The sequence below is a fragment of the Ostrinia furnacalis genome, unplaced genomic scaffold (assembly GCF_004193835.3).
Source record: "Ostrinia furnacalis isolate ACB-3 unplaced genomic scaffold, ASM419383v2 OfSCF7469, whole genome shotgun sequence".
NCBI lineage: Eukaryota > Metazoa > Arthropoda > Insecta > Lepidoptera > Crambidae > Ostrinia > Ostrinia furnacalis.
The window spans coordinates 130,401-155,043 of record NW_021137708.1 but is presented as its reverse complement, the minus strand read 5'-3'; the positions used below and the strand labels follow the sequence as shown (position 1 = coordinate 155,043).

At 41.4% G+C, this 24,643-nt stretch overlaps 2 protein-coding genes across 4 annotated transcripts; both read right to left on the bottom strand.

The window, feature by feature from the left end:
- Positions 1 to 421: 421 nt before the first annotated feature.
- Positions 422 to 2,776, bottom strand: Jra (Jun-related antigen). Its single transcript, XM_028321073.1, has one exon. The coding sequence runs from the start codon at positions 2,654 to 2,656 to the stop codon at positions 1,928 to 1,930; it is 729 nt and encodes a 242-aa protein (XP_028176874.1). The 5' UTR covers positions 2,657 to 2,776; the 3' UTR covers positions 422 to 1,927.
- A 7,915-nt stretch (positions 2,777 to 10,691) lies between these two features.
- On the bottom strand, positions 10,692 to 21,041 carry LOC114364774 (peptidylprolyl isomerase domain and WD repeat-containing protein 1). Of its 3 annotated transcripts, XM_028321077.1 has the most exons (11): positions 20,847 to 21,041; positions 20,553 to 20,713; positions 20,311 to 20,449; positions 19,720 to 19,807; positions 19,023 to 19,350; positions 18,050 to 18,168; positions 17,038 to 17,230; positions 15,553 to 15,787; positions 14,908 to 15,096; positions 12,408 to 12,559; positions 10,692 to 11,672 (listed from the first exon to the last, which is right to left on the bottom strand). In XM_028321077.1, exons 1-11 carry the CDS (start codon positions 20,965 to 20,967, stop codon positions 11,529 to 11,531), a joined length of 1,869 nt encoding a protein of 622 aa, XP_028176878.1. In that variant the 5' UTR covers positions 20,968 to 21,041; the 3' UTR covers positions 10,692 to 11,528. The 3 variants fall into 3 exon arrangements, with proteins under 3 accessions (XP_028176878.1, XP_028176880.1, XP_028176879.1); XM_028321079.1 differs by lacking the exons at positions 10,692 to 11,672; positions 12,408 to 12,559 and adding an exon at positions 14,456 to 14,556 and having other exon boundaries at positions 15,052 to 15,096; XM_028321078.1 differs by lacking the exons at positions 10,692 to 11,672; positions 12,408 to 12,559 and adding an exon at positions 14,619 to 14,780 and having other exon boundaries at positions 15,023 to 15,096.
- Between the last annotated feature and the right edge of the window lie 3,602 nt (positions 21,042 to 24,643).

Genomic DNA, 24,643 nt, shown 5'->3' with positions numbered 1-24,643 from the left:
CTGTCTGGTGAGCTGTCCATCACATGGGTATTGTGGAGTTGTCAGATAAGGAAATGGGCACAAATCTGCGCATACCAGTTCATCAAATTCTACGTCAATATTTGTTTCCATTACATGTACCTATTATGGTGTATGTTGTAAGATGTGGTTATCATATTATGTAATAATTCTGATTAAAAAATCTATAGGTATAGAATAATTCTGGTTGTGTAGGTATGATTTCTAAATGTTTCATAATTATCTGATAATTTTAATCGGTTGATTTGTTGTTGTAAAGATGTGAACGTATCAGGGCAAGAAATTGAATAAAATGAGATTTAAAGGGTATAATAATCTTCATAATTTATTTTCTCTTCATTCAATTTATGATACAATATGTAGGTATTCAATATAAAACAATATTTTGTGTTAAATTCATAGAAATATATTATTTCTTTATCTTTATAAACTTACAAATTACTGTTAACATTTTGTCGAAACTTTTGTATAAAAATAATACAAATTAGGTTCGCCGGCCGTGCGGAAAGTAAACAACTTTATTATGTGAGGGCTCGACACGGCCCGCTCCCCAAATATAACAATCTTCTTGTTAATTGGTATTATGTTACTTACATCTATAGAAGACAATGGTACAGAACCATTACTGTAGCACATTAATGGTAACAAAAACAATATAAACATATTTAGCTTTAGTTTACAAAGCGTAGGCACTCGAGATTGCTACTTCATCCTAAAGGTAAACACTCTCACAAATAAATACGTACGTCTCGCAGTCACTCGTCGTCACGCACAATCACAATCAGACGGCGCTCAGTTACGAAATGCTCTGTTCGTACACAAATTACACATTAAAAGGACGGCCTCATGTTACAAAAGTCGCGTCCTCTACAGTAAAGAGCACCGGGTCAGTTCTGAGACAACATTTTACATACCTATTGGGGAAAATACTTTGCGCAATACACGCTTTCTCTTTCATACAAGGCACACAAATCTCAGATTCGATCAGTCTCTCATACAAGCACGTTTAACTTCATCTAAAACAATAAGCAGCGAGCTGTAACGTTCCTTTTTACGATGGCGCTGAACGCCTTAATCTTTTACAAAAAAAGTTAACCTTGTGCAACCAAAACGTGAATCGGAACGTCCGACAGTTGAACACATGGCCGCCATTCCGCGAGGGCGGCGCAGGCGGAATTTTAATTAGCAGAACATCCGCTCGTGACTTGGGTTTTATGCGCCGTTGTCAGTTTTACATTACCCTATCTCTTTCGCACCAGCTGTTTTGCCTATATGATAAACGATTGGTCTTTCTTTGTTCGTCAATACGATTTGCACCAAACGAGCAATCAAATACATAGTCTTAATCACAAGAAAACAGGAAAAATAAAGCTTAGGGTAAATATTGTAGAAATGAACAATGGAAATCCCCAATTCAGAGAGGCAAGAGCGGCAACATCGCTGAAACGGGAAATTCACTGTAAAACTGGCAACGTCGCTTCAACCTCGTTCAGTCTACACACGAGTGACGTAGCAAGATTATCCTTTCTAGTTTCTACACTATTCTTAATGAGATAACGCAATACTGATACAAAGAAAACAACAGTTCTCCAACTTACAAGTAAAGCTAAAGCTTTTGCAGTTGTGACTTGCGCTAAGTACATTCCTCGCTACGAACTTCCACGACAAACGCTCGGCGATCGGTCGTCGCGAGCGGAGGTTCTGCCATAACACATCACTGGCAACCTAATCTCTCAAACTTAACGATAAGTCCACGGCATTCACAATGTAGCGACTTTCACACCTTAACACTAGGGTTCATATTTAACTATATATTACACAGTAAAATTAACATCACAAATCGCTTTGTATGCTGCGTCCTGGCGGGCGCGACTAGTTTGGAATGTGGAGAAGGGCTGCAGCGACGCGATCAGAAGTGCGAGTCGATGTGGCAGCCGCCGTTGGCGTGCTCCAGCACCTGCTGCTTCAGCCGGTGCACGTGGTCCTTCAGCTTCACGATCATCTGCGCCAGCTCCACGTTCTCGCCCTTCAGCACCTTCACCTTTTCCTCCAGCTTCGAGATGCGCTCGAGTTTCCGCCGCCGGCACTTGGAGGCGGCCACCCGATTCCTCTGTCGCTTCCTCTCCAGTTTGATTCGTTCTTGGGTGTCCATGTCGATGGGCGAGAGCGGCGGCGAGCTGGCGGCGCTGGGCACGGTCTGCGGCTCGTCCTTGACGACGGGCGTGGGGTAGCGCTCCAGCGGCCGGTCCAGGTCGGCGTACACGCGCCGGCCGAGCGGCGCCGCGGGCTCGCCGTGGTGCAGCTTGTCCAGCGCCTCCACGAAGGGCCGCGCGTACAGCTCCTGCTCCTCCGTGGGCATGACGGGCGGGAACAGCGCCGCGCCGCCGGGCGTCGGCGTGGCCGTGGTGATCATGCCGTTCTGGATGATCAACTTCTCCAGCTCGGGCGAGCCCAGCTTCAGCATGTGCAGGTCGGGCGAGGACAGCACCGGCGCGTTGTTCATCCGCGCGCGCTTCACGCCCCGCCCCATGTCCAAGTCCAGGGTGAGAGTCCGCTTCAGGTTCTCCACGGGGCCGTTGAGGGGATACTGTTCGTCATAAAAAGTGGGCTCCATGCCGTGGCCGGAGTGGCGAACCATGTGTTTCCACCGAACGCTTCGATCGCACTAAAGTCACTGCGCAAACTTCAAAACTTTCTCATGCGAGAACGCACGTCTTGTTCGCTCAACGTTCCACTTGTTTCTAAACATTGACAAGAAACAACCACGGCTTTTATTCCATGACTCAGATAAGCTATTTTTGGATATGACGCGATGTAGCGGCGCGCTGGTTGGCCGGCGATGGCGTGATACGCGGCGGTGCGGCGGTGCGATTGGTCGCCGGGGCCGCGTAGTGCGAGGCCGCAGCGGGCTGTTTACGACTTCGTGCGATTACCGAGAATCGACAGCACTCTTTCCACTACACCATTCATAATGACGGATAATTTGATATTTTCGAAGTTCAAAATTCTTATCAATCAAAAAATAATCAGCTATACTCTAATTTACCTGCAATAGTATAAGAATTATTAATAGTTCGTTTGCGTTATAAAATTTTAAATCCGGTAATAATAATTTAATAAAAAAAAGTAAAATTAAACGGGAAAAGTTAAAAAGCTTTTTGATTTTCCTTATGAGGATTCAAAAAAAAAATATTCAAAATTTATTTATTGGAAACAAGAAAATTTGTACATGAAAAAGCGTGTACGATAATAGCCGCAATAGTTTCAGAGAACTGTGGTGCGACTACTAACGCCCACTTCCGTAAAAATATTCCATAAACATACTACTTTAGGCGTGCTGTATGTATGTGTGTGATGTGTGTATGTGTGTGGTGTGTGTATTTGTGTGTTGTAAGTGTGTTGGCTTTAATAATATAGAATAGAAGGAACCCAAGTTACCAGTTTAATTGATTTCTTTCTCAACAAAAATCGCGAATATTTATCCTGTTTGAATGAATATTATTTGTAATTTATTGCCCATCATCAGACAGAATAATTTTCCAGTTCAAATATCAATCATGGACACCCTATTTTACCCACCCTAAAATTAATAAATACTTTTATTTATTTAAAAAACTAAAATTTAAAATTTTGTCAAGTGTTTTAGTAGCACTAACAGTGCCGTCAATACATACCTAATTAAATGTATTTTAGTTCTAATTTTTTAATATCATTCAGTATAATAATGAAAAAAGTGCCTGGGCACATAGCTCGTAGAATATTTTAAACTACATTTATGTTGCATTTTTACTATAAAATTATAACTCCACGAGATTTTACAGCAAAACTTTTATAACGGTAAATAAACGTCGGGAGGGTAAATAAATATCTTATTTACCGTTATAAAACTTTGTTGTCAAATCCCGTGGAGTAATAATTTTATAGCTCGTAGAGACGATGGGAGTTGGGGCACAAAAGTTCTGGAGTGGCGACCACGGGCTGGAAGACGTAGCGTGGGCACTGTGGGCAGGTCTCCTACTAGGTGGATCGACGATCTGGTAAAGGTCGCGGGAAGAACCTAGATGCGGGCAGCGCAGGACCGTTCATTATGGAAAGCCTTGGAGAGGCCTTAGTCGAACAGTGGGCGTCATTTGGATAAAACGAACGAATGAAAAAAACTTTTTTTTCAGTGCTTCAAAATTCTTTCACGCGTCTAAAAAGCCGTGATACGTCAATAAAATCGTTGTAGTGCAGTGGAAACACGCGGAATTGGGTGAGGCACGGAGGCGGGGTAGCCGCTACACAGCGATGCAAGAATATTATGCGGGCCGCGGCGCTGCGCGAGCGGGACGGGCGAGACCTCTCGCTCGCACCACAGATAGCGTCCAACCACAGTAAACGTAGGTGCAGAGGGATCAGTTTGTATTGTAATAATATTGGATCTCTCAATTCAAAATTATGGGGTTCAATCTCAATTACTTCAATAGGTATTACAAGTCATAGTGACTGAGTGTGTAGTGACTGAGTTTCTTGCGCTGCTTCTTCTCAGCACTGGCCCATTTATTGTCCCGAAGCAGTGGTAGGGTTAATATTGCGACGTTTAAAAGTGCTTTTTTAAAGCCTATTTGCAAAAATAAATGAATTTTATGAATTTCATAAAATTATTTAAATAAACTGGTTCAATAATCGGGATTATATTTTTAGTAATTAGTGTTAGGAAGGAAAAAGGTTCCCAAAAATATCACACTCGCTAACCATGGATTAATCATAAATGTTTTGGGTAATTTTCATTCAAGAATAGGTATTAGAAATATTAGAATCAGTCTGGAGGCTGAATGAATAATTTAATCTTTCCAATAAGAGAAAATAATGTAACTATTTATTTATACGAATGCAAATTAACGAGTTTTTTAAATAGCCGACCAAAAAAATATGACTATGATCATGATGATATTTACTGTTTTTAACATCATTTATTTGTTTGTCACCTACTGAATGTGTCTGATATAATTATGTACAAGTGGACAATAAAACGATCCTACTGCCTCCACTCCATATGTGTCCCAACAAACTAGAAGGAAAATATAAAATGCAGCTAAAATTCCTTCATTTACGAGGACCGTATTGTTTCGTGTTATTGTTAGGTCGACCTTCAATCCGAGACAAAAAGTCGGCTTCAGTGTGCTTTTTGATAAGGAGACACTTCAACTTTAGCGTGTCCGCGATGGCACATACACATGTTGTTGGTTTATATTTTAATCAGGAATGTTAGGGATATCCGTAACCGTAACCGAAACTATCGGATATCCGAAATAAAAAAACATCCGTAACCGATTCAAAGGTTTCGGATAAAGGCGGAGTCTAAATCTTAATATTTTTTAATATTTATTACTTGTCTGGCATTCCCTGGCATCATCTAATATCCCCGACTGTTTTACCTTTAACATAGATGTCGATAAAGTACATAAAGTGGCTATGTGGGTCGCGCAGCATCATGCTATTTGAATTTTTCATTTAAAATTCTAATATCCGTAACCGAAATTATCCGAAACTTTCGGATAATCCGAAATGATTTCATATCCGTAACCATAACCGAAACCGGTATAATATTATTCTAATATCCGTAACCGTATCCATAACCGAAACTTCATATCCTTAAAATCTGCATCCCTGGTTTTAATTCCGTTCGGCCAATGAATTAACAAAACAACTTTTTCAACACTATTGTATAAGTCGATATCACAAATTAAATGATGACACGCCATTTACATGGGGTCGTGAGAAAATACATCCCTTTGTTGAATGAGTAGAAAATTCTATTGAATTTATTAAAAACATAGTGCTTTTTTTCACGTGCTAATAAATGACCCACGATAAGAAAAATACCAGTAATTCCGATTTACCGCGAGGTAATTAAACCAAAAAGGATTATTAATTACTAAAGCGATTGTAACTTATAATTAATCCGCCCACAGAACAAGTTAGCACAGGTATTTTTAAGTGACTTCTCTGATAAACTATAGTAGAATGTTGGCAAAATTGACAAAAATATTATTTTGAATAGAGGAAGTTACATCACAGTGAAAAAAAAATATTTATTTTAATTTTCCACTCTAAAAAAGCTTATGTAGGTACCTACGCGAATGTACGTCTGTAAATCATCATCAAAGCTAAACAAGCAGGTAAGCAAGTTTAAATCCCTTTTTTGAATATTTGTTGCATTTACTGGCATTCCTACCTGTGGCTTCTCTTCCACCATGTACCTACCGTACGTCAAATCAAACAATAGTTTACTAATTAGTTTAGTAGTAATTGTTTAATAAATCATTTTAGTTTTCTTTATTTTAGCTAATCTACCTACAATGCCTACTACCAGGAAGTATTGAGATATGATTGTGCGTGATTTGGGTTTGATAGATACCTAGATAGAAAGTATTTATATGTCTCGACACAGGTTATACTTTACAGGTTGTTTGGGACGTGTGTATGATGTATGAAAACAACGGAAAAGTATTGAAATACACAGCAATCATACTTGTAAGTATATTCCTACAGACGACAGCACCACTTTGTGGCATCTTACAGAGTTGCAATACGAGACATTTTCCAATAAAAAAATCAGACCGTTGTGCTGTTGGCTGTACCTTTATTATAATGTGTTTACTTCATTCAAATGCGTGCCATTTATGGACGCGACGGAGCTCATCAATATGAACTGGGGTCGACCTCCAAATCACGCGAAAATACGATGCATTAGTTTTACAGTTATTGGGATTTCGTATCGATAAAAAACAATTTTCTATTTTTTATAATTTAGTAATGTCAGACTGTTCTTTTGGTACGTTTCACGGCTAAACCGAGTACAGTTGATATTTTGTGTATAATTAATTATGAGATATACAATTCAGTTATAAAAAATGTATAGTCTGTGCTTATGCTGTTGGATTCTTCTGAGCAGTTGCGTCATTAAATCACAAAAATCAGAAAAAATATAGGGGTTAAATCGATAGCTAAGGCATAACTCTTAAAACTTGATACCCTGAAAACAACCTGTATAGGATACTGTTTTTAGTAAGAAATAATCTTTTTAAAGTGATAAAGATTTTCTGAAAAAACCGAGAAGCTTCTAGTAAAATGTCCTAAAGTTTCCTTAAAAACACAATGTTGACTCAGTTCCAGGTAGATATGGTACGATCGAGAAGGTAGCGATTCTGAAAAGCTAATCGAAGTAGGCGATTGCACTGTAGGTATCCACCACCGTTATCTAATCATGGCTGCACTCGAAGTAAATACCAAGAATTGAAAGTCAAGTATCAATAATATTTTCGTTTGTGGAATTTACGTTTCAGATAAAAATAGCATAAACACGTTATGTTGGAATTTCTTGAAATTATTAGGCCTTTTTCGACTGTATTTTTTGTCATAATTATTCAATTTGCGTAACGTATTGAGTAATAATCTGGATTTGAGAAACACAAATATTGGCGTTAATCCTTTTTGTGCGAGGTCTTATAACAACACAATGCCGTCTCTTAAAAAAATATTCCAAGTTCTTAAATTGTGTTGTATTTTTATGCGTATAATATTATCGTTAATGTGCCTAAATGAAATCGAAAAAATAATCTCCAGTGGGCACGGTGAGCGCGCTAAAAGAATTTTAATTGTAAAAAAATACCACGAGGTGAAAGTTAGTTGTAAAATAAAATGTTAGTAAATAATAAAGTCCGATTGATTCATTACAAACTTAATTTATTATCCTCTTATTTTATCTCACAAATATTTACATTGCAGATTTCTGTACAACAGATTGTAGTCATGCGTTTTTAATTAGCTACTTATTACTAAATATTTCATTCAACTAGTAGTAGGGAATTTAGTGCAATGATTTGTATGGAGACCCCTCCACTTTGGTATAGAAGGCTCATTTTTGCAACAGTGGTTCTTTGGGTGCTCCTGAGTGGATTTCCGTCGGTAGACATCGGGAGCCCCCCCTGTGGTAGCAGGGGGAGGGGGGGCAAGTTTCCTTCCGCCGCGCTTCACTTTAAGGCCCATATCTTCAAAACTATGGGTATTAGGGCAAGTGTGGTATCATTTTCGGATAATTAAAGGATGGCAAATTCATTTCTAGAACAAACGTTTTGCCTTTTCATACAAAAAAATTGAAATATTGAGTAAAATTCACAAAAATCAAAAAGTATTTTTTTAAATAAACGTCGTTTACTTTTAAACCACTGGAGATAATCTAATAAAAAAAATATGACCTGAAAGCTACATTTATCAGGATTATAAAAATATAACATTGTATGGTACTTTTTTCGCAAAAAGTAGGTGAAAAAAATTTTTTCTTCAGGACACAGCGGGCGAATTTTATTGCGCATCGGAAAAAAATATTTATTTTATCCATGAATTCATACTAAAAAAATGGAGCATAAAGATCCTAATGGGTCGCTGTGGACTACGCTTAGACCTAGCTTAGCTTAGGCCCTACATAAGATAACCCAGACAGCAGCAGCAGCTTTGTATCAGCCTTGGTTACTGGCAGTATATCAAGGGATTCGCGTATAGGATCAGGTGCAAGCAACCGACTCGAGTCTTCCCTTTACCCGACTGGTTGGGGGTGGACCAGAGTCGATAGCAAGATGGAGCCTACATGGACCGGTTTGCCCGTAGCTGCCGAGGCTTGCCTGGAAATGGTGAGATGTAAGTGCAAGAAGTAGTGCAGAAGCTGGTGCTGTCTGAAAATAACAACTAAAACGGTCACAGCCGTAACCTTTGTGCTAAAAATATCTCCCGTACTATGATTGTGAAACCTCATTTTCCTCACACTTAAGTGTTAATTAAAATAACAATAATCATTAAGACGTTTAGACAAATTAAAGTTCTTTATTTAGTGCTTTCTTCTTATGATATTTTCAATATTAAAATGTATTTAAACTATTTTCAACCTTATGTCTCACACATAGAGTTCAAAATCAATTGACGAAAAAATACAAATTATGGTAGATTGATGTGCCAGCAACTCTAAATAAATTCTAAAATAATAATCCTTGCTTGCTTATGAACCAAATAGTATGAATTCATGGATAAAATAAATATTTTTTTCCGATGCGCAATAAAATTCGCCCGCTGTGTCCTGAAGAAAAAATTTTTTTCACCTACTTTTTGCGAAAAAAGTACCATACAATGTTATATTTTTATAATCCTGATAAATGTAGCTTTCAGGTCATATTTTTTTTATTAGATTATCTCCAGTGGTTTAAAAGTAAACGACGTTTATTTAAAAAAATACTTTTTGGTTTTTGTGAATTTTACTCAATATTTCAATTTTTTTGTATGAAAAGGCAAAAAGTTTGTTCTAGAAATGAATTCGCCATCCTTTAATTATCCGAAAATGATACCACACTTGCCCTAATACCCATAGTTTTGAAGATATGGGCCTTAAAGTGAAGCGCGGCGGAAGGAAACTTGCCCCCCCTCCCCCTGCTACCACAGGGGGGGCTCCCGATGTCTACCGACGGAAATCCACTCAGGAGCACCCAAAGAACCATTGTTGCAAAAATGAGCCTTCTATACCAAAGTGGAGGGGTTCTTGCACTAAATTCCCTACTATAGCGACATTATTGCTAAGAACACGATCACATTTTATATTATTTTAATCCGTAACATATATTTTAAAATTGTAATTACCTTGCACACAAATTGTACTTAGTTTTTTGATTGATAAAAAATATTTATTTGTCCGCAAATGCCGATTTTTTAAAGTTTAAAATATAAGTAAACGTAGTAATTCTATACATACCTACATTGTATGTAATTTACCTATGATAATTCTAAAATGGTACGAAGGATTTTGGCATAGTGACATGTCACTATTTTTACATTCTATTTTTCTTGAGTGATTTGGATGCATTATAGAAAATTTACTCAATTTGTTAGTTCAATTATATTAGATTTCATTGAGAAGAAAAACAAAAATGCCGACAACCAGTCCAAGCGTAATTTAGGCCTCAGCCTCGAACTTAGCGGGCAGCGGGGCGGGAGCGGCGGCGGCGCGGGAGCGGGGCGGGCAACGCAGACCCGTTCTCGAAACAAGCGGGCAGCTCGCGCGGCGCTTTAGCGGCGAAGTGTTGTGTTCGGGGTTGTGTTGTCGAGATATTTGTTTTTATTCGCAAACGAAATGTCTGAACAACGGCGACAATTTTATTTCGATTCAAATTTATTCCTAACGCTCGATTTATTGTGGGCAAAAGAAGGAGTGCGCTCCCCGCTCGATGCCCGCTCCCTCGCCGCTGCCCGCTCGTTGCCCGCTCCCGCGCCGCTGTTTTCGAGAACCGGTCCATTTGATTTTACGCATAAGATCCTGCTGCCGCTCCCGCGCCGCCGCCGCCGCCGCCCCGCTGCCCGCTAAGTTCGAGGCTGAGGCCTTAAGATCATTCATGTTATTATCTATGTCAACCAATATGAAAATGGCAGTACGTTTTTGTAAAAACTAATAAAAAAATATTAAGGCTGGGTTGCACCATCTTACTCTAACTTTGACAAACGTCAAAAATCTGTCAAACTCCATACAAAAGTCACCGGTCATCGTTATAGTTACGGTCTAAGTTTGCTGGTGCAACTCAGCCTAAGTAGTTATTCACATGGGTAGTATTATTTACTATAAATTCACCAAAAGATTTATTTTGTTCATATCCGATTTAAAGTTGTAGACCACGAGGTTATTACGTAGGTGCGATCGCGAATTTTCGCGCAGTAATTGACAAAATCGAAATAATTTTTTGAACAAGATTTTGATTTTTGACAGCCCTAACGACGCGATTACGCGATACGTCCGTTTAGAAATGGCCAAGTATTTGTTTATTTATTTGGCTGCTATTAGTGCATAGCTAAATATTTAGCATTACTTTGATCGTAAAATTAAAATTAACTTTGTTATTTTTTTGTAATGTATGGAAATAAACAATAAAAGCTTGTAATTATTAATAAATATTCATGTTGCAAATAAGGCTGTTGTGTTTTTTTTTTAATAAATAACCAAGGCTTAAAGTTTAAAATATCGTTGCTGCCAGTTCAAAAGGACGTGTGTCAAATCCAAATGTGAAAATTAAACAGTTTTTTGTGTCTCCTGAAAATCTACTAGTATTTATACATCCTTTTGAACTGGCAGCGACGATATGTTGTTTGAACTGTCGGAATTGATTAATTTTCAATTTCACATGCACAATCATTTCTAAACGGATAAATTCACGTAATACCTTAGCGCGGCAGTGCCGTGGTCCCAGCTCACTTGACGGCACGAGCGTGTCATGTCGGTCGGAAGCGCCCGCTCACGTGACCATGACCACACCGGCGGTCAGCCAGCTAACCTGACGTCGACGATAGCGGCTCAGTCTTGTGTTGTTGATGACATTTGTGGTGTTCGCTCATGAGACTGTAACCGCACGGGCGTCATGTGTCGGTGATAAGGCAACGCCACGGTTGTGTGAGCTCGGTCGCAGGCGCCAACAGCACGATCGTGACGTGTCGGTGTCTCACTTGACGGTGACGGACAGGATGCGTATATCGTCGTAGGGCTTGTCGGTCTTGGGGTTTGTCTTGGCGGCACCCAGAGCTTGCACCACCTCCATACCGCGTACTACACGCCCGAACACCGTGTGTTTGTTGTCCAGCCATGGCTGTGGAGAAACACGCTGGGTTACTACATATTTCAATAAAAATTATAGCAGTTAATTAAATTGGCATACGTTACACTACTGTCTGCCTGGGATGCGTGCCCCGATATAATCTATCCGTCGATTTTAGACGATAAATGTATGCGCTTATCGACTATAATCGATAAAATTACATTACATTGTGGCGCCCATCGTAGGCTGATTGGTTTTAAAGAGAGTCACACGCTGAGCATACGCATCACGAACATAAGCACGCACATATGCATTTAGCTTTCTCTGGTTGGTTGGGCTTTACAGACGGAAAATTTATATTTCTGAAAGGTTTAAGAATAAGAGTCGCGTCGCTTAGTCCTTGACTACCTTACTCCATCTGAGGGCGTAGTGTGAGTTTATGTCAAACGCATTCGAAATCGACTGCGTAAAAAAGTGACATTAAATGTATGACGGATTGTACAGCGACCCTAGCCGAAACTTCAAGAAATAAAATCTTCATTTTTTTTTAACGTAGTCGATTTCGAATGCGTTTGAAATAGTGCTGCTCGCTGCGGGACTGTCCCGGCGTGTCCCGCTGCCTACAGAGCGCGAGGGTCACTCACGGTGGGCGCCAGAGTAATGAAGAACTGGCTGCCGTTGGAGTCGGGCCCGGCGTTGGCCATGCTGACGGTGTATGGCCGGCCGTGCTCGCCGCGGGACTGTCCCGGCGTGTCCCGCTGCCTACAGAGAGCGAGGGTCACTCACGGTGGGCGCCAGAGTAATAAAGAACTGGCTGCCGTTGGTGTCGGGCCCCGCGTTGGCCATGCTGACGGTGTATGGCCGGTCGTGCTTCAGTTGCGGCCGGAACTCGTCAGCGAACTCGCCGCCCCAGATGCTCTCGCCGCCCGTGCCAGTACCTGCATGCATAAAACATTGATTACTATTAAATATGTCGGTTAAAGGTTAGTTAGCTTCAACCAAAAGACTGGTTGAAAAACTGGTTGCTGGACAAAAGCCTCCCTCCCCTCCACATTTCCACAAGCTCTTGATGATGCGATGGAAGATGTGCCCGTTATAGACATAATACCCATTACGAGCGTGCACGTAGAAGTTCTCGGCTGTTTTAGGCACGTCCTTGCCGAATATCCACATATGGACGTCGCCCAGTAACCGTATATCCCTTGCACCACCATAACTCGGGCAATTCCTCAGGCTAAGTAAGTGACAAATTAAGAAATAAAGGAACAAATGACAAACGAACCGGTAGGGTCTCCCGTCTGCACCATAAAGCCCTTGATGACTCGGTGGAAGATGTGTCCATTGTAGTATCCATTCCGCGCGTGCACGCAGAAGTTCTCGGCTGTTTTAGGCACGTCCTTGCCGAATATCCACATATGGACGTCGCCCAGTGACCGTATATCCCTTGCACCACCATAACTCGGGCAATTTCTCGGGCTATCACGTGGGCTAACTAAATTACATAAAGAAACAAATGACAAACGCACCAGTAGGGTCACCCGTCTGCACCATGAAGCCCTTGATGACTCGATGGAAGATGTGCCCATTATAGTATCCATTTCGCGCGTGCATGCAGAAGTTCTCACGTTAATATATCCTTGTACCATGATGATAAATTAGGTAATTCCTCGGGCTATCCCGCGCGCTAAGTAAATGATAAATTAAGAAACAAATGACAAACGCACCTGTAGGGTCTCCCGTCTGCACCATGAAGCCCTTGATGACGCGATGGAAGATGTGTCCATTATAGTATCCATTTCGCGCGTGCACGCAGAAATTCTCTGCCGTTTTAGGCACGTTCTTGCCGAATATCCGCACGTGGATGTCACTTGCTCATATATCCTTTGTACCGTGACAACTCGGGAAATTCCATCTCGCGGGCTAAGTAAGTGACAAATTAAGAAATAAAGAAACAAATGACAAAACGCACCAGTAGGGTCCCCCGTCTGCACCAAGAAGCCCTTGATGACTCGGTGGAAGATGTGCCCGTTGTAGTACCCATTACGAGCGTGCACGCAGAAGTTTTCGACCGTCATTGGCTCGTATTTTCCCAAGGATGCATACGTAGATATCGCTTGCTCATTATATCTTTTACACCATGATAACTGGGGCAATTTTTCGGACTATCCCGCGGGCTAAGTACCTAAATGAGAAATTAATAAATAAGAAACAAATGACAAACGCACCAGTAGGGTCACCCGTCTGCACCATGAAGCCCTTGATGACTCGGTGAAAGATGTGTCCGTTGTAGTAACCATTGCGAGCGTGCACGCAGAAGTTCTCAGCCGTCATAGGCTCGTGTTTTCCCAAGGATGCATACGTAGAAATCGCTTGCTCATTATATGCTTTACACTATGATAACTGGGGCAATTTTTCGGGCTATCCCGCGCGCTAAGTAAATGACAAATTAAAAAATAAAGAAACAAATGACAAACGCACCTGTAGGGTCTCCCGTCTGCACCATGAAGCCCTTAATGACTCGGTGGAAGATGTGCCCATTATAGTATCCATTGCGCGCGTGCACGCAGAAGTTCTCGGCCGTTTTAGGCACGTCCTTGCCGAATATCCACATATGGACGTCGCCCAGTAACCGTATATCCCTTGCACCACCATAACTCGATGACTCGGTGAAAGATGTGTCCGTTGTAGTATCCATTTCGAGCGTGCACGCAGAAGTTCTCACGTTGATATGTCCTTTGTACCATGATAACTGGGGCAAATTAAGAAATAAAGAAACAAATAAGAAACGCACCGGTGGGATCCCCAGTCTGCACCATGAAGCCCTTGATGACTCGATGGAAGATGTGCCCATTATAGTATCCATTTCAAGCATGCACGCAGAAGTTCTCGGCCGTTTTAGGCACGTCCTTGCCGAATATCCGCACGTGGATGTCGCCTGCTCATATGTCCTTTGTACCATGGCAACTCGGGTCTAAGTATTCGGGCTATCTCGCGGGATAAGTAAATGACACATTAAAAAATAAAGAAACAAATGACAAACGCACCAGTAGGGTCACCCGTCTGCACCATGAAGCCCTTGATGACGCGGTGAAAGATGTGTCCGTTGTAGTATCCATTGCGAGCGTGCACGCAGAAGTTCTCGGCCGTTTTAGGCACGTCCTTGCCGAATATCCACATGAAGACATCGCCCTATGACCGTATATCCCTTGCACCACCATAACTCGGGCAATTCCTCAGGCTAAGTAAGTGACAAATTAAGAAATAAAGAAACAAATGACAAACGCACCAGTAGGGTCCCCCGTCTGCACCATAAAGCCCTTGATGACGCGGTGAAAGATGTGTCCGTTGTAGTATCCATTACGCGCGTGCACGCAGAAGTTCTCGGCCGTTTTAGGCACGTCCTTGCCGAATATCCGCACGTGGATGTCGCCCAGAGACGTGTGAAGTATCGCCTGCTCGTATATCCTTTGAACACCTGTAGAAAACAGTTTTGTTTTAGTATCAAAAATCAATTAGTACATGAATCAGTGCAACGAATCAAAACAGATAGTATAGAGCGTTTTATCCACAAAGACGCGCCCCACCAATTTTTGGTCTCGGTCGCGCGGGGTGCGGGGAGTTTGTTGATCCGAGCAATCCGAGCGTCATTATTGTAGTGTGCGTGTGCACTCTCATGGATGATTTAACGTCTACCGATAACACTCAAACATTTGCGAAAGAATAGTGGGGCGACTCTTCGTGGATGAAACGATCTATATTATTATCGTAATTTTTCTGGCAACCAAAAAGAACCAAACAAACACATACTGCGTAGAAGAAAATAAGCCAAGGGCCATTTTCCTGTTTGCTCCTTTAGGAAGAGCTTTTTCCTGTCCTTTGTAGGCAGCAAAGTCACAGCTCGAGACAGTCCCTGACTGACTTTAATTCTAACCTTGTCCTTCAGTAGCGGAGATGATGTCCTCCTTAGAAGGCTTCTCGTTGAAGATGTCTCGGTCTGCGTCAGGGCTTCTGACGTCATCAGGGCTGCGGCGTGAGAACATGTAGAACCGGCTCTTTTTGTAAGCCGTACAGAATAAAGTCGGATCCGTCTTCACGTTAAGAAGTGTGGGGTTCTCTGAGCCTTCCATCTCGAGGGTGGTTGCCACTTTTGACTGGTTTGTTCGACCCTAGAAAAGAAATCACAGACTTGTTTGTAACATTTATTTTGTTAACTTAGTGTTTAGTGAGAATGACGCCCAAATATGTTTAATCAATGAAGTGATTCAGCATTGAATCTGAGAATGTAATTAATATATCCTAGTTTGTCACCGCAAATATAGTGCGGGTTGTGAACAACAAAAGATGACATTTCATTCATTAGATATTCCGCAGCAACAGTTGATTCCGACTTTCTGATAACAATCGCAAACGCTTATAAAACATAGATCTTCTATCCTAAAATGCGTTAGTTACTGATCTTATTTATAGTGGTCGGTCAACTACTAGCCATAAGGTGGCCGAGTAGTGGCTAACTAGTGATCATAAAAGTGTATTACCTGGAACAGGGCCAGGTGCAGCGGCCGCAAATTTTCCGGCTTGCCCAGCATGGCCACGCAGCGGTTGCTGACGAGGTTGACTACCTTCACTCCGAGCATAGTGGCGTAGATCATGAAGTGCCCGCTCGCATCGAACAAGAGTCGCCAGGTGGCTAACTAGTGGCCATAAGGTGGCCGAGTAGTGGCTAACTAGTAGCCGGGTAGTGGCTAATAGTGGCCATAGGGTGGCCAGGTAGTGGGTAACTATTGGCCATAAGCTGGACGAGTAGTGGCCATAAGGTGGCCGGGTAGTGACTAACTAGTGGCCATACAAGTGTATTACCTGGAACAGGGCGAGGTGTAGAGGCCGCAAGTTCTCCGGCTTGCCCAGCATGGCCACGCAGCGGTTGCTGACGAGGTTGACCACCTTCACTCCGAGCATAGTGGCGTAGATCATGAAGTGCCCGCTCGCATCGAACAAGAGTCGCCAGGTGGCTAACTAGTGGCCATAAGGTGGCCGAGTAGTGGCTAACTAGTAGCCGGGTAGTGGCTAATAGTGGCCATAGGGTGGCCAGGTAGTGGGTAACTATTGGCCATAAGCTGGACGAGTAGTGGCCATAAGGTGGCCGGGTAGTGACTAACTAGTGGCCATACAAGTGTATTACCTGGAACAGGGCCAGGTGTAGCGGCCGCAGGTTCTCCGGCTTGCCCAGCATGGCCACGCAGCGGTTGCTGACGAGGTTCACCACCTTCACTCCGAGCATGGTGGCGTAGATCACGAAGTGCCCGCTCGCGTCAAACAAGAGTGGCCAGGTAGTGGCTAACTAATGGCCATAAGGTGGCCGAGTAGTGACCATAAAGTGGTCGGGTAGTGGCTAACAAGTGGCCATAAGGTGTATTACCTGGAACAGGGCCAGGTGCAGCGGCCGCAAGTTCTCCGGCTTGCCCAGCATGGCCACGCAGCGGTTGCTGACGAGGTTGACCACCTTCACTCCGAGCATGGTGGCGTAGATCACGAAGTGTCCGCTCGCATCGAATAATATGTTGGCCAGATGGACTGAGTCTGATTTTTCTAAGTCGCGCTCGGCTGCCATTCTGTTGAAGAATTAATTCAAAGATATTAGTCAACATCGTCCTAATGGCTGTGGGAGAGTTACAGGACTATTCCCACCGCTGCAACTCCTGTGTGGCGAGGATCTACAGCTAGACCTCCAATAAAAACCCACCATTGAAGGTCAAGTTTGTCCCGCGGGAAAGTTAAACTGTCATTGGACCCGTAACGTAATTAATCAGAAGAACATAGAAGTTCGAAGTTAAGGTTCGACTTCCCTTCAGTGCAAAGCGGACAGGTAAAAAGGGTAGCTGCATTAGTAAAGATATAAGTTAGTTTTGCAAGGCAATCAAAACCGCACTTAGGGCCTATGTTTCAGCATCGACAATTAGTATGAGCTGCGCACGCAGTTGCGTATGTCCAAGTATTAATACCTCGTAAGCTCGTAGAGACGATGGCCGTTGCGGCAGAAAAGTTCTTGAGAGGCGATCGCGGACTTATAGACGTAGCGTGGGCAGGCCTCCTACTAGGTGGACCGGCGATCTGGTAAAGGTCACGGGAAGAGCCTGGATGCGAAAAGCGCAGGACCGTTAACTGTGTAAAACCCTGGGGGAGGCCTTTGTCCAGCAGTGAAAGAAAGAAAGAAACATTTATTGCTATGGACATCACAAAAGACAAAACGGAAAAGAAAAAAAAGCAAACAAGACAGAGTTAGCACAGTGGACGTTTTTTGGCTGAAACGAAACAACGAACTTATAAAAATGTCGCGTTGAGACCCGTGTTTTTCTATTTTAGTTGAAATGGAACGCGAAAGTTCTTTAATTTTTTAGAATATACTTTTTCCTTGCAACAGGGACACCTACCTCCTACCAAACTCCATGTTGGGCAGCTGCTGGCTCTGGTGCTGCAGCTCCTGGAAGCGCTGCAGGCTCTCGTCCAGCACCTTGTGCAGCTTGCCTTGCAGGAAGTGGAACACGCGCACCTAGTGGAACCAGGACACAATCAATATAAGACATTAAGAGTAGGCGCACACCGTTGATTTTTAGTTGGCCGATAGTTGTGCCCGATTTCAAATTGTATGAAGAATCGGCCAAATTGAATCGGCGTAGTGTGCGCACTCTCATACATGCCCATACATCAACAGCCCGACTAAACTATCGGCCGACGAAAAATCAACGGTGTGCGCCTACTCTAAAAAGAACTTAATAAATATGTCAACAGAAAAGGCATAAGAAAGTATCCATGTGAAATGTTTGCTATTTATAAGCTGTCTGATGTCTCTGTAAGTGTAGACGCACAATAGGCGACCCGCCTGCGACAGCTCGGCGACTAAAGTCCGGTCGCCGAGCAGATAGAATTTCGTCCAATGACCCCAACCAAGCTACCTATCCTTATCACTCGCGCGTCATTATATTGCTGTCGTGACTGTGCGACGGGCGGCCGCAGTGAGTGTGCAATATACACGTAACATACGCGCGAACGATATAAAGGATAGCTGGGATATTAGGATAAGAAGGCGCGAACGCGAAGGAGCTTGGTGTCATTGGACGTAATTTTATCTGCTTAGCGACCGGACTTTAGACGCCTAGTCTGGACAATTTCATATATCAACTTGTCGTCGGGACTCAGCCACTCTGACGCCAGGTGTGCGAAGCTTTGAACAAAATATTATGAAATTGTCGGCCGCAGCCTGTCGTCGCGTCTAAGGCGCCGAGCTGTCGCTGTCGCATGTCGCCTACAGTAAGAGCGTGTTAAGAACTCTAGATTCTGAAATGCTGGTTCCTAATTTCTACACCAGAAATTACCTTTCTTAATTAATCACTTTCTAACACATACCTTTCTATCCAAACTTATTGACGCCATTTTCTTTCCGTCAGGTGAAAACGCAAGTGCAGTGGGATAAGTTTTATTCTTTACAAAATCAAACAAATCTGTGTCTAATTTTGACTCAAAATTCACGTTTTTGGGGAACTTGAATTCGTGTCTTGGTCCGGTCCAGTATTCGACTATGCCTGCTTTGTCTACCGAGACGGCTGTTTCAAATACTGAGTTGTATTTGATTGTGGCCACCGTACTCTGGTGAAGGGTCTCAAAGGTGTGTAAGGGGGCTCCTGAGGCTTGGGTTCCGTCAAATATGTGTATCCTGTTGCTGCCTTTTTCTGACCTACAACAAAATATTGGTTTTAAGATTATTAATAGTTTACTATTAACTATTATTAATGGACAAGAGCCGTAACGGAATGGTATCCCTGTGAAGGAAAAAGAAATAGAGGCAGGCAAGCAAAAGATGGGAGGACGATATCCGCGAATTAACAGGGCCATTATGGCCACAAATAGCACTACACACACACTAGATAGCAATAAACAGAGAATCTTGGAGAACCATTGGAGGAGGCCTATGTCCAAGGACAAACTGGAGATGAGTGCAGCTAAAATTAAAAATAAAATGGTTAATTAATATTGTAAAATATCTTGTTATCCAGTAATAAAGGCTTTGTGGTGTTGAAAAAGAAAATACCAGTAAGTAACTTACACTGCCAGTGCTGATATTGGGTCCCCTGCTGAGTGAACCCATTCTGTGCAGTAGGGTTCAAAGTCTATAGTAATCATATTGATCATATCTGTAACACAAAAAGAAGTCATATTAATATTCTGTCACCTCATCAAGTAAAATAACTGCCTAGACTAGACATTGACCCCCTTACTAATTACAGTTACATGCTCATTTAATACTAGTTTTAACAACAGTATGGAAATGTGTGTAGCTTTGTTTACTACTAAAAAAATCATACACTGCCAAAGTGCAGGAATGCAACAGACAGTGTACGTATATAGACGTAACATTGTTGGAATGTTATCAATTCACCTTGACCTTTTATTTTACTTATTTGTGCACATGTTTAGTCATTTACTACTTATTTTACAAAATGTAATATGCTGTTGTCTAGTTGGAATACATGAATACAAGGTGTAAGCACACTAATCACAGACCGGAGACCTCAAGAACAAAATTTGTTATACAGTCTTAACTGTGATAAGGGTTGCATGGATACAGCACCATTAAACTATTAAATTAATAGTATTTTTAGGGCCAAAGTTTATTAACACAATAAATAATTCATACCAAAATTGACTACATCGAATACTTTGAGAGTCTTCTCCGGAGAAGCCGTGCAAAGTAGAGTGCCGGTGCTATTGGCTGACATATGGCACACTGGTGCCAGGTGACATCGGAAATGTTTCACGAATTCTATACCCTCCTCCTGGAATCAGTAAAGTTATTTAGTCATTCAATCAATAACAACATGATGAAAAGTAAGACGAAGATGATGGTGATAAGATTATGAGTCATGTAAACAATCTAACCTGTTTTTTCCAAAACTTTAAATGCCCATCTTGGCTAGCAGTAATAACGAAGTCAGTTTTTGTGACAATAATATGTGTTACCACGTCCCGATGCATGTAACTTCGCTCGTAGGTCTCGGAGTTAGGAAGGTTCTCGATATACAGAGATTCAAACTCCAGCACTGTAAACAACAACAACACTGCTCAGTAATACAAGTTCCCAAGCTAAGTACACATCAAAACATTAGCAATATATTACTGAGGACGTTTTAAGAGCCAAGTATCTTCAAGCGGAACATTTTTATTTATTAAAACCTTTTCGTTTCTTCGGTTTGGGTTTTGCCGCCTCAGAGGGCATTGGTCCAATCCAGCCATCCCCGTCATCTGTATCTTCATTAGTATCTACACTTGTATGTCTTTTTTCTGCTGCTGACATTTTATTTATTTACTGTAACAATTATTAGAGTTAAAAAAATTACAAAATATTAACCTAACCAAGCAAGTCCCCAAATCAACTTTTTTTTTTTTTTTTTTTTTTGTGCGGCCCATCCCGCGCTACCGGCCGCGCTACTACGACCGCGGCCAGTTCAACAACCGCGGCCAGTTCGGCCCGCCGCTGGGCCTGGGCTCCTCCTACACTAGAGGTGAGGTGTGACGCTCGAGGCCACGTGCGGCCCATCCCGCGCTACCGGCCGCGCTACTACGACCGCGGCCAGTTCAACAACCGCGGCCAGTTCGGCCCGCCGCTGGGCCTGGGCTCCTCCTACACTGGAGGTGAGGTCTGACGTCATAGTTATGACGACACGATACGAAATTGTGCTGAAAATCAGTTTTGGGACACAAATGTGTTGATACTGCTACTTTTTACCCGACTGCGCCACAAGTAGATGTTTTGTTTCTTAGAAAGCTTTTTCGCACTTCGTCCGATCCGAGTTCGTCAAAATACGGACCTAGAAAACTAATAAAGAAATCGGATGACAGATATCGGATCTAGTGCGTATTGTCAGAGTAAATACAGTAGGTCATCTTCATAGAAACGCACCGAGCGCGGTTTGATGACCTACTCATTTGTATTTACTCTGGTATTGTTTTCAGGGATTGAAAACGCATTCTAATCGGACGTAGTGCGGAACTGTTCTTACTGTGCTGTTTTAGTGCTAAACCGGTCTTACTCTGCTGTTTCGTTTCTTTTTTTTTTCACAAATCATTAATCTTTTCTATTCTCAATCCAGTCCGTCTAAACTACAACCCGTACCTGAACAACGAGTCGGGCCGAGTTCATCGAAATACTTTATTTATTTTATTTTATTTTTATTTTACAAGGAAAACAATACAGTGTTGAAACTATGTAGACTAACATTTTAGAAAACTTATAACCATTAACATGTTTTCACATTTAGAGCCTGAGTAATGCTTGTTTATCAATAAAAAAATAGAAAAGAAGTTACCAAGCCAGAGTTACCTACTACTAATTAAATTAAAGCTTAATACAAAAAAAAGCACCTTTCAAGAATGTACATCAAACCAGTCTTTGAAGAGATTTCGTTTAACACTATTTATGCTGGAATTGAATAAATCAATATCGGAATCGCCAGCCATAAGGTTAAAGACATTAGCAGCTCGAATAAAAAATGAGTTCTTCCTGTAATTGCTATTACTATGAGGAACAGAAAGAGTAATGGGTCGTCTTAAAGTCCTGCTAGGAGCACGTAGATTTATTAAAGAAAGGAGGTGTGGGGAATCGATCTTACATTGGGCTACTTTTAATAGAAAAATGATGTCTGCTATTTTGCGTCTATCTTGTAGCGGTAATATGTGATGTCTGCTACACCTCCCTATGTAATTATCAATGTAAGTCTTGCTCTTGTACTGTAAGTATCTCATAAATTTCCGTTGGACGCACTCCAGCCTGTTAATGTAAATATTATATTGCGGATTCCAAATCTGTGAACAATACTCGAGGATGCTACGCACATATGAGCAATATAACACCTTTGCTACTTTTACACTTTGGAATTGAGAACAAGAACGCATGATAAAGCCCAAGGTCCTAGTGGCTCTCTTAACTACACTATCAACGTGCAGCTCATAAGTTAATTTGGAGTCATGTATTACGCCGAGGTCCCGAACTTGGGTGAGNAAATCACCAGAAATTAAACAAGGTTTAGGTAAGTTATTGATTATAGTCTTAAGTTTCTGTAATCTAATATTTCTTCTATTATCAGTTCTAGGAGGACAGTAAACACATAAAATAGAAATAGGACCCATTTCAGTTAAAACAGAAATTGCAACATTTTGAACATCTTGATAGAAATTTGTATCAATAATTGAATACTTAATTTTGTTGTTTATTAAAATGCCTACACCACCATGTTCATTATCTGCATTTTTAAAAATAAAATTATAACCAGGCAAAGCAAAATGTTTATTATTTTTAAGCCATGTTTCATTAAGTAGGCACACATCTATATTGTGATTCATTAATGTACTTTTTAAAAGAGACTTTTTATTACATAAACTCTGAATGTTATGCTGCATTATTCTCAAGAAGAGGAAAGATTTTTAATTAATTCCTCTTTTATGTGCGCCGATGTTTTTATTTGGCTTGAATTGCCCAAAGTAATTAAAGTTTTAACTATGGCATCTAATAATTTTGAGTTATTTACAATATTCTGTACATCACCAATTGCTGATGTTGGTTTGCTCTTTGTTTTGTTATTTTGAGATATTTCATTTTGTGTTGCCTGGGACCGTTGTTGTGGTAATGATGGGAAATCATTTTTGCTCAATAAAGAGGCATAAGTTCTATTTGAGTTTTTATTTTTATGCAATTCCTGTTTTTGGGTTTTGAAAGGGCACAGTTTTGAAATGGCCAAGTGCGAACCTTGGCAGTTACTACACTTAATGACTTCAGAAGTACATTCCTTATGACTGTGATTACCAGAGCACTTAGAGCAGACCTGTTCATTACGACAAATTTTTGCTGAATGATTAAATTTGAGGCATTTAAAACATTGCATTAGAGGAGGCACGTATTTGAAAACTTTATAACGCCAATTGTCTAAATAAATATATTGAGGAAGTATGGTTCCTACAAACGTGACCGTGATCGTTGTTAGTGGAACAAGTTCATCTTGTTCCTGTTAGGATTATATTATCTTTGGAAGTGTATTAAATATTAAAAAGTTAACTGTTTCCGGTAGAACGCTCTTCCCTCTTCCGGCTATGTACGAACAAGATGTGTCTGTGTAAGAACCCGAATAATAAATGCTTATCTCGCTAACTATCGGTCTTTTCATTAAAGAAACACAAGTTCTGATAGGTTATGGGCCCAGACGCCCGTTAGTTAGAGTTAGGGAAAGTTTTAATTGTAGATTATTCGGGAAAAAGCGGATTTGTGAAATATAAAAATGGCGATGTCAAGTAGTAACACGCCGCTACCGCAATTGAGTGCAGGGGCATACGACAACTGGGTTTTCAGGATAAAATGCATACTCGCAGAAAAAGGTCTAACAGAAGTTTTGGATATAAAGAAAATAGTAGACTGTGATGAGAAGATGAAACTCATGGATGCAAAAGCGAGAAGTATCATCGTCCAAAGCGTGACAGACCAACACTTAAACCTGATAAAAGAAAGCACAAGCGCGAAAGAAATGTTAGAAGTTTTGAAAAACACATTCCAACGAAACACGGTCATATCAAAAATATGCCTAAGAAGAAAGTTATTGACTTTGAAACATACAGGAAAATTAGAAGAATATTTCGCCAATTTCGACAATCTTATAAGAGAATTAGAAGTGTCAGGAGAGAAAATTGCAGAAAATGAAAAAATCAGCTACCTCTTAACTGGATTGGGAGAGGAATTCAACGCAATAATAACAGCAATGGAAACGGTAAACCAAGAGCTAAGGCTCGACTTCGTAAAGTCTAGATTGCTTGACAATGAGATAAAGAGGGAATATAGTAGCACAGAACCACAATCTTCATTTGTCATCAAATGCTATACATGCCATAAAAAAGGGCATAAATCCTTCGAGTGCAAAAGCCGAGGACGAGGCAGAGGCCGCAGATATAGAGGTACTACAAGAACACAGTATAATGAAACAGCACAA

Excerpts from the sequence above, each read along its gene's own strand:
- LOC114364774 (XM_028321077.1), bottom strand. The coding sequence starts at position 20,967 with ATGTCAGCAGCAGAAAAAAGACATACAAGTGTAGATACTAATGAAGAT. Across the intron at positions 15,788-17,037 it reads TGCACCTGGCCCTGTTCCAG|GGTCGAACAAACCAGTCAAA; the intron begins GTAATACACCTT and ends TTTCTTTTCTAG. Across the intron at positions 15,097-15,552 it reads CTCCGCTACTGAAGGACAAG|GTGTTCAAAGGATATACGAG; the intron begins GTTAGAATTAAA and ends TGTTTTCTACAG.
- Jra (XM_028321073.1), bottom strand. The coding sequence starts at position 2,656 with ATGGTTCGCCACTCCGGCCACGGCATGGAGCCCACTTTTTATGACGAA.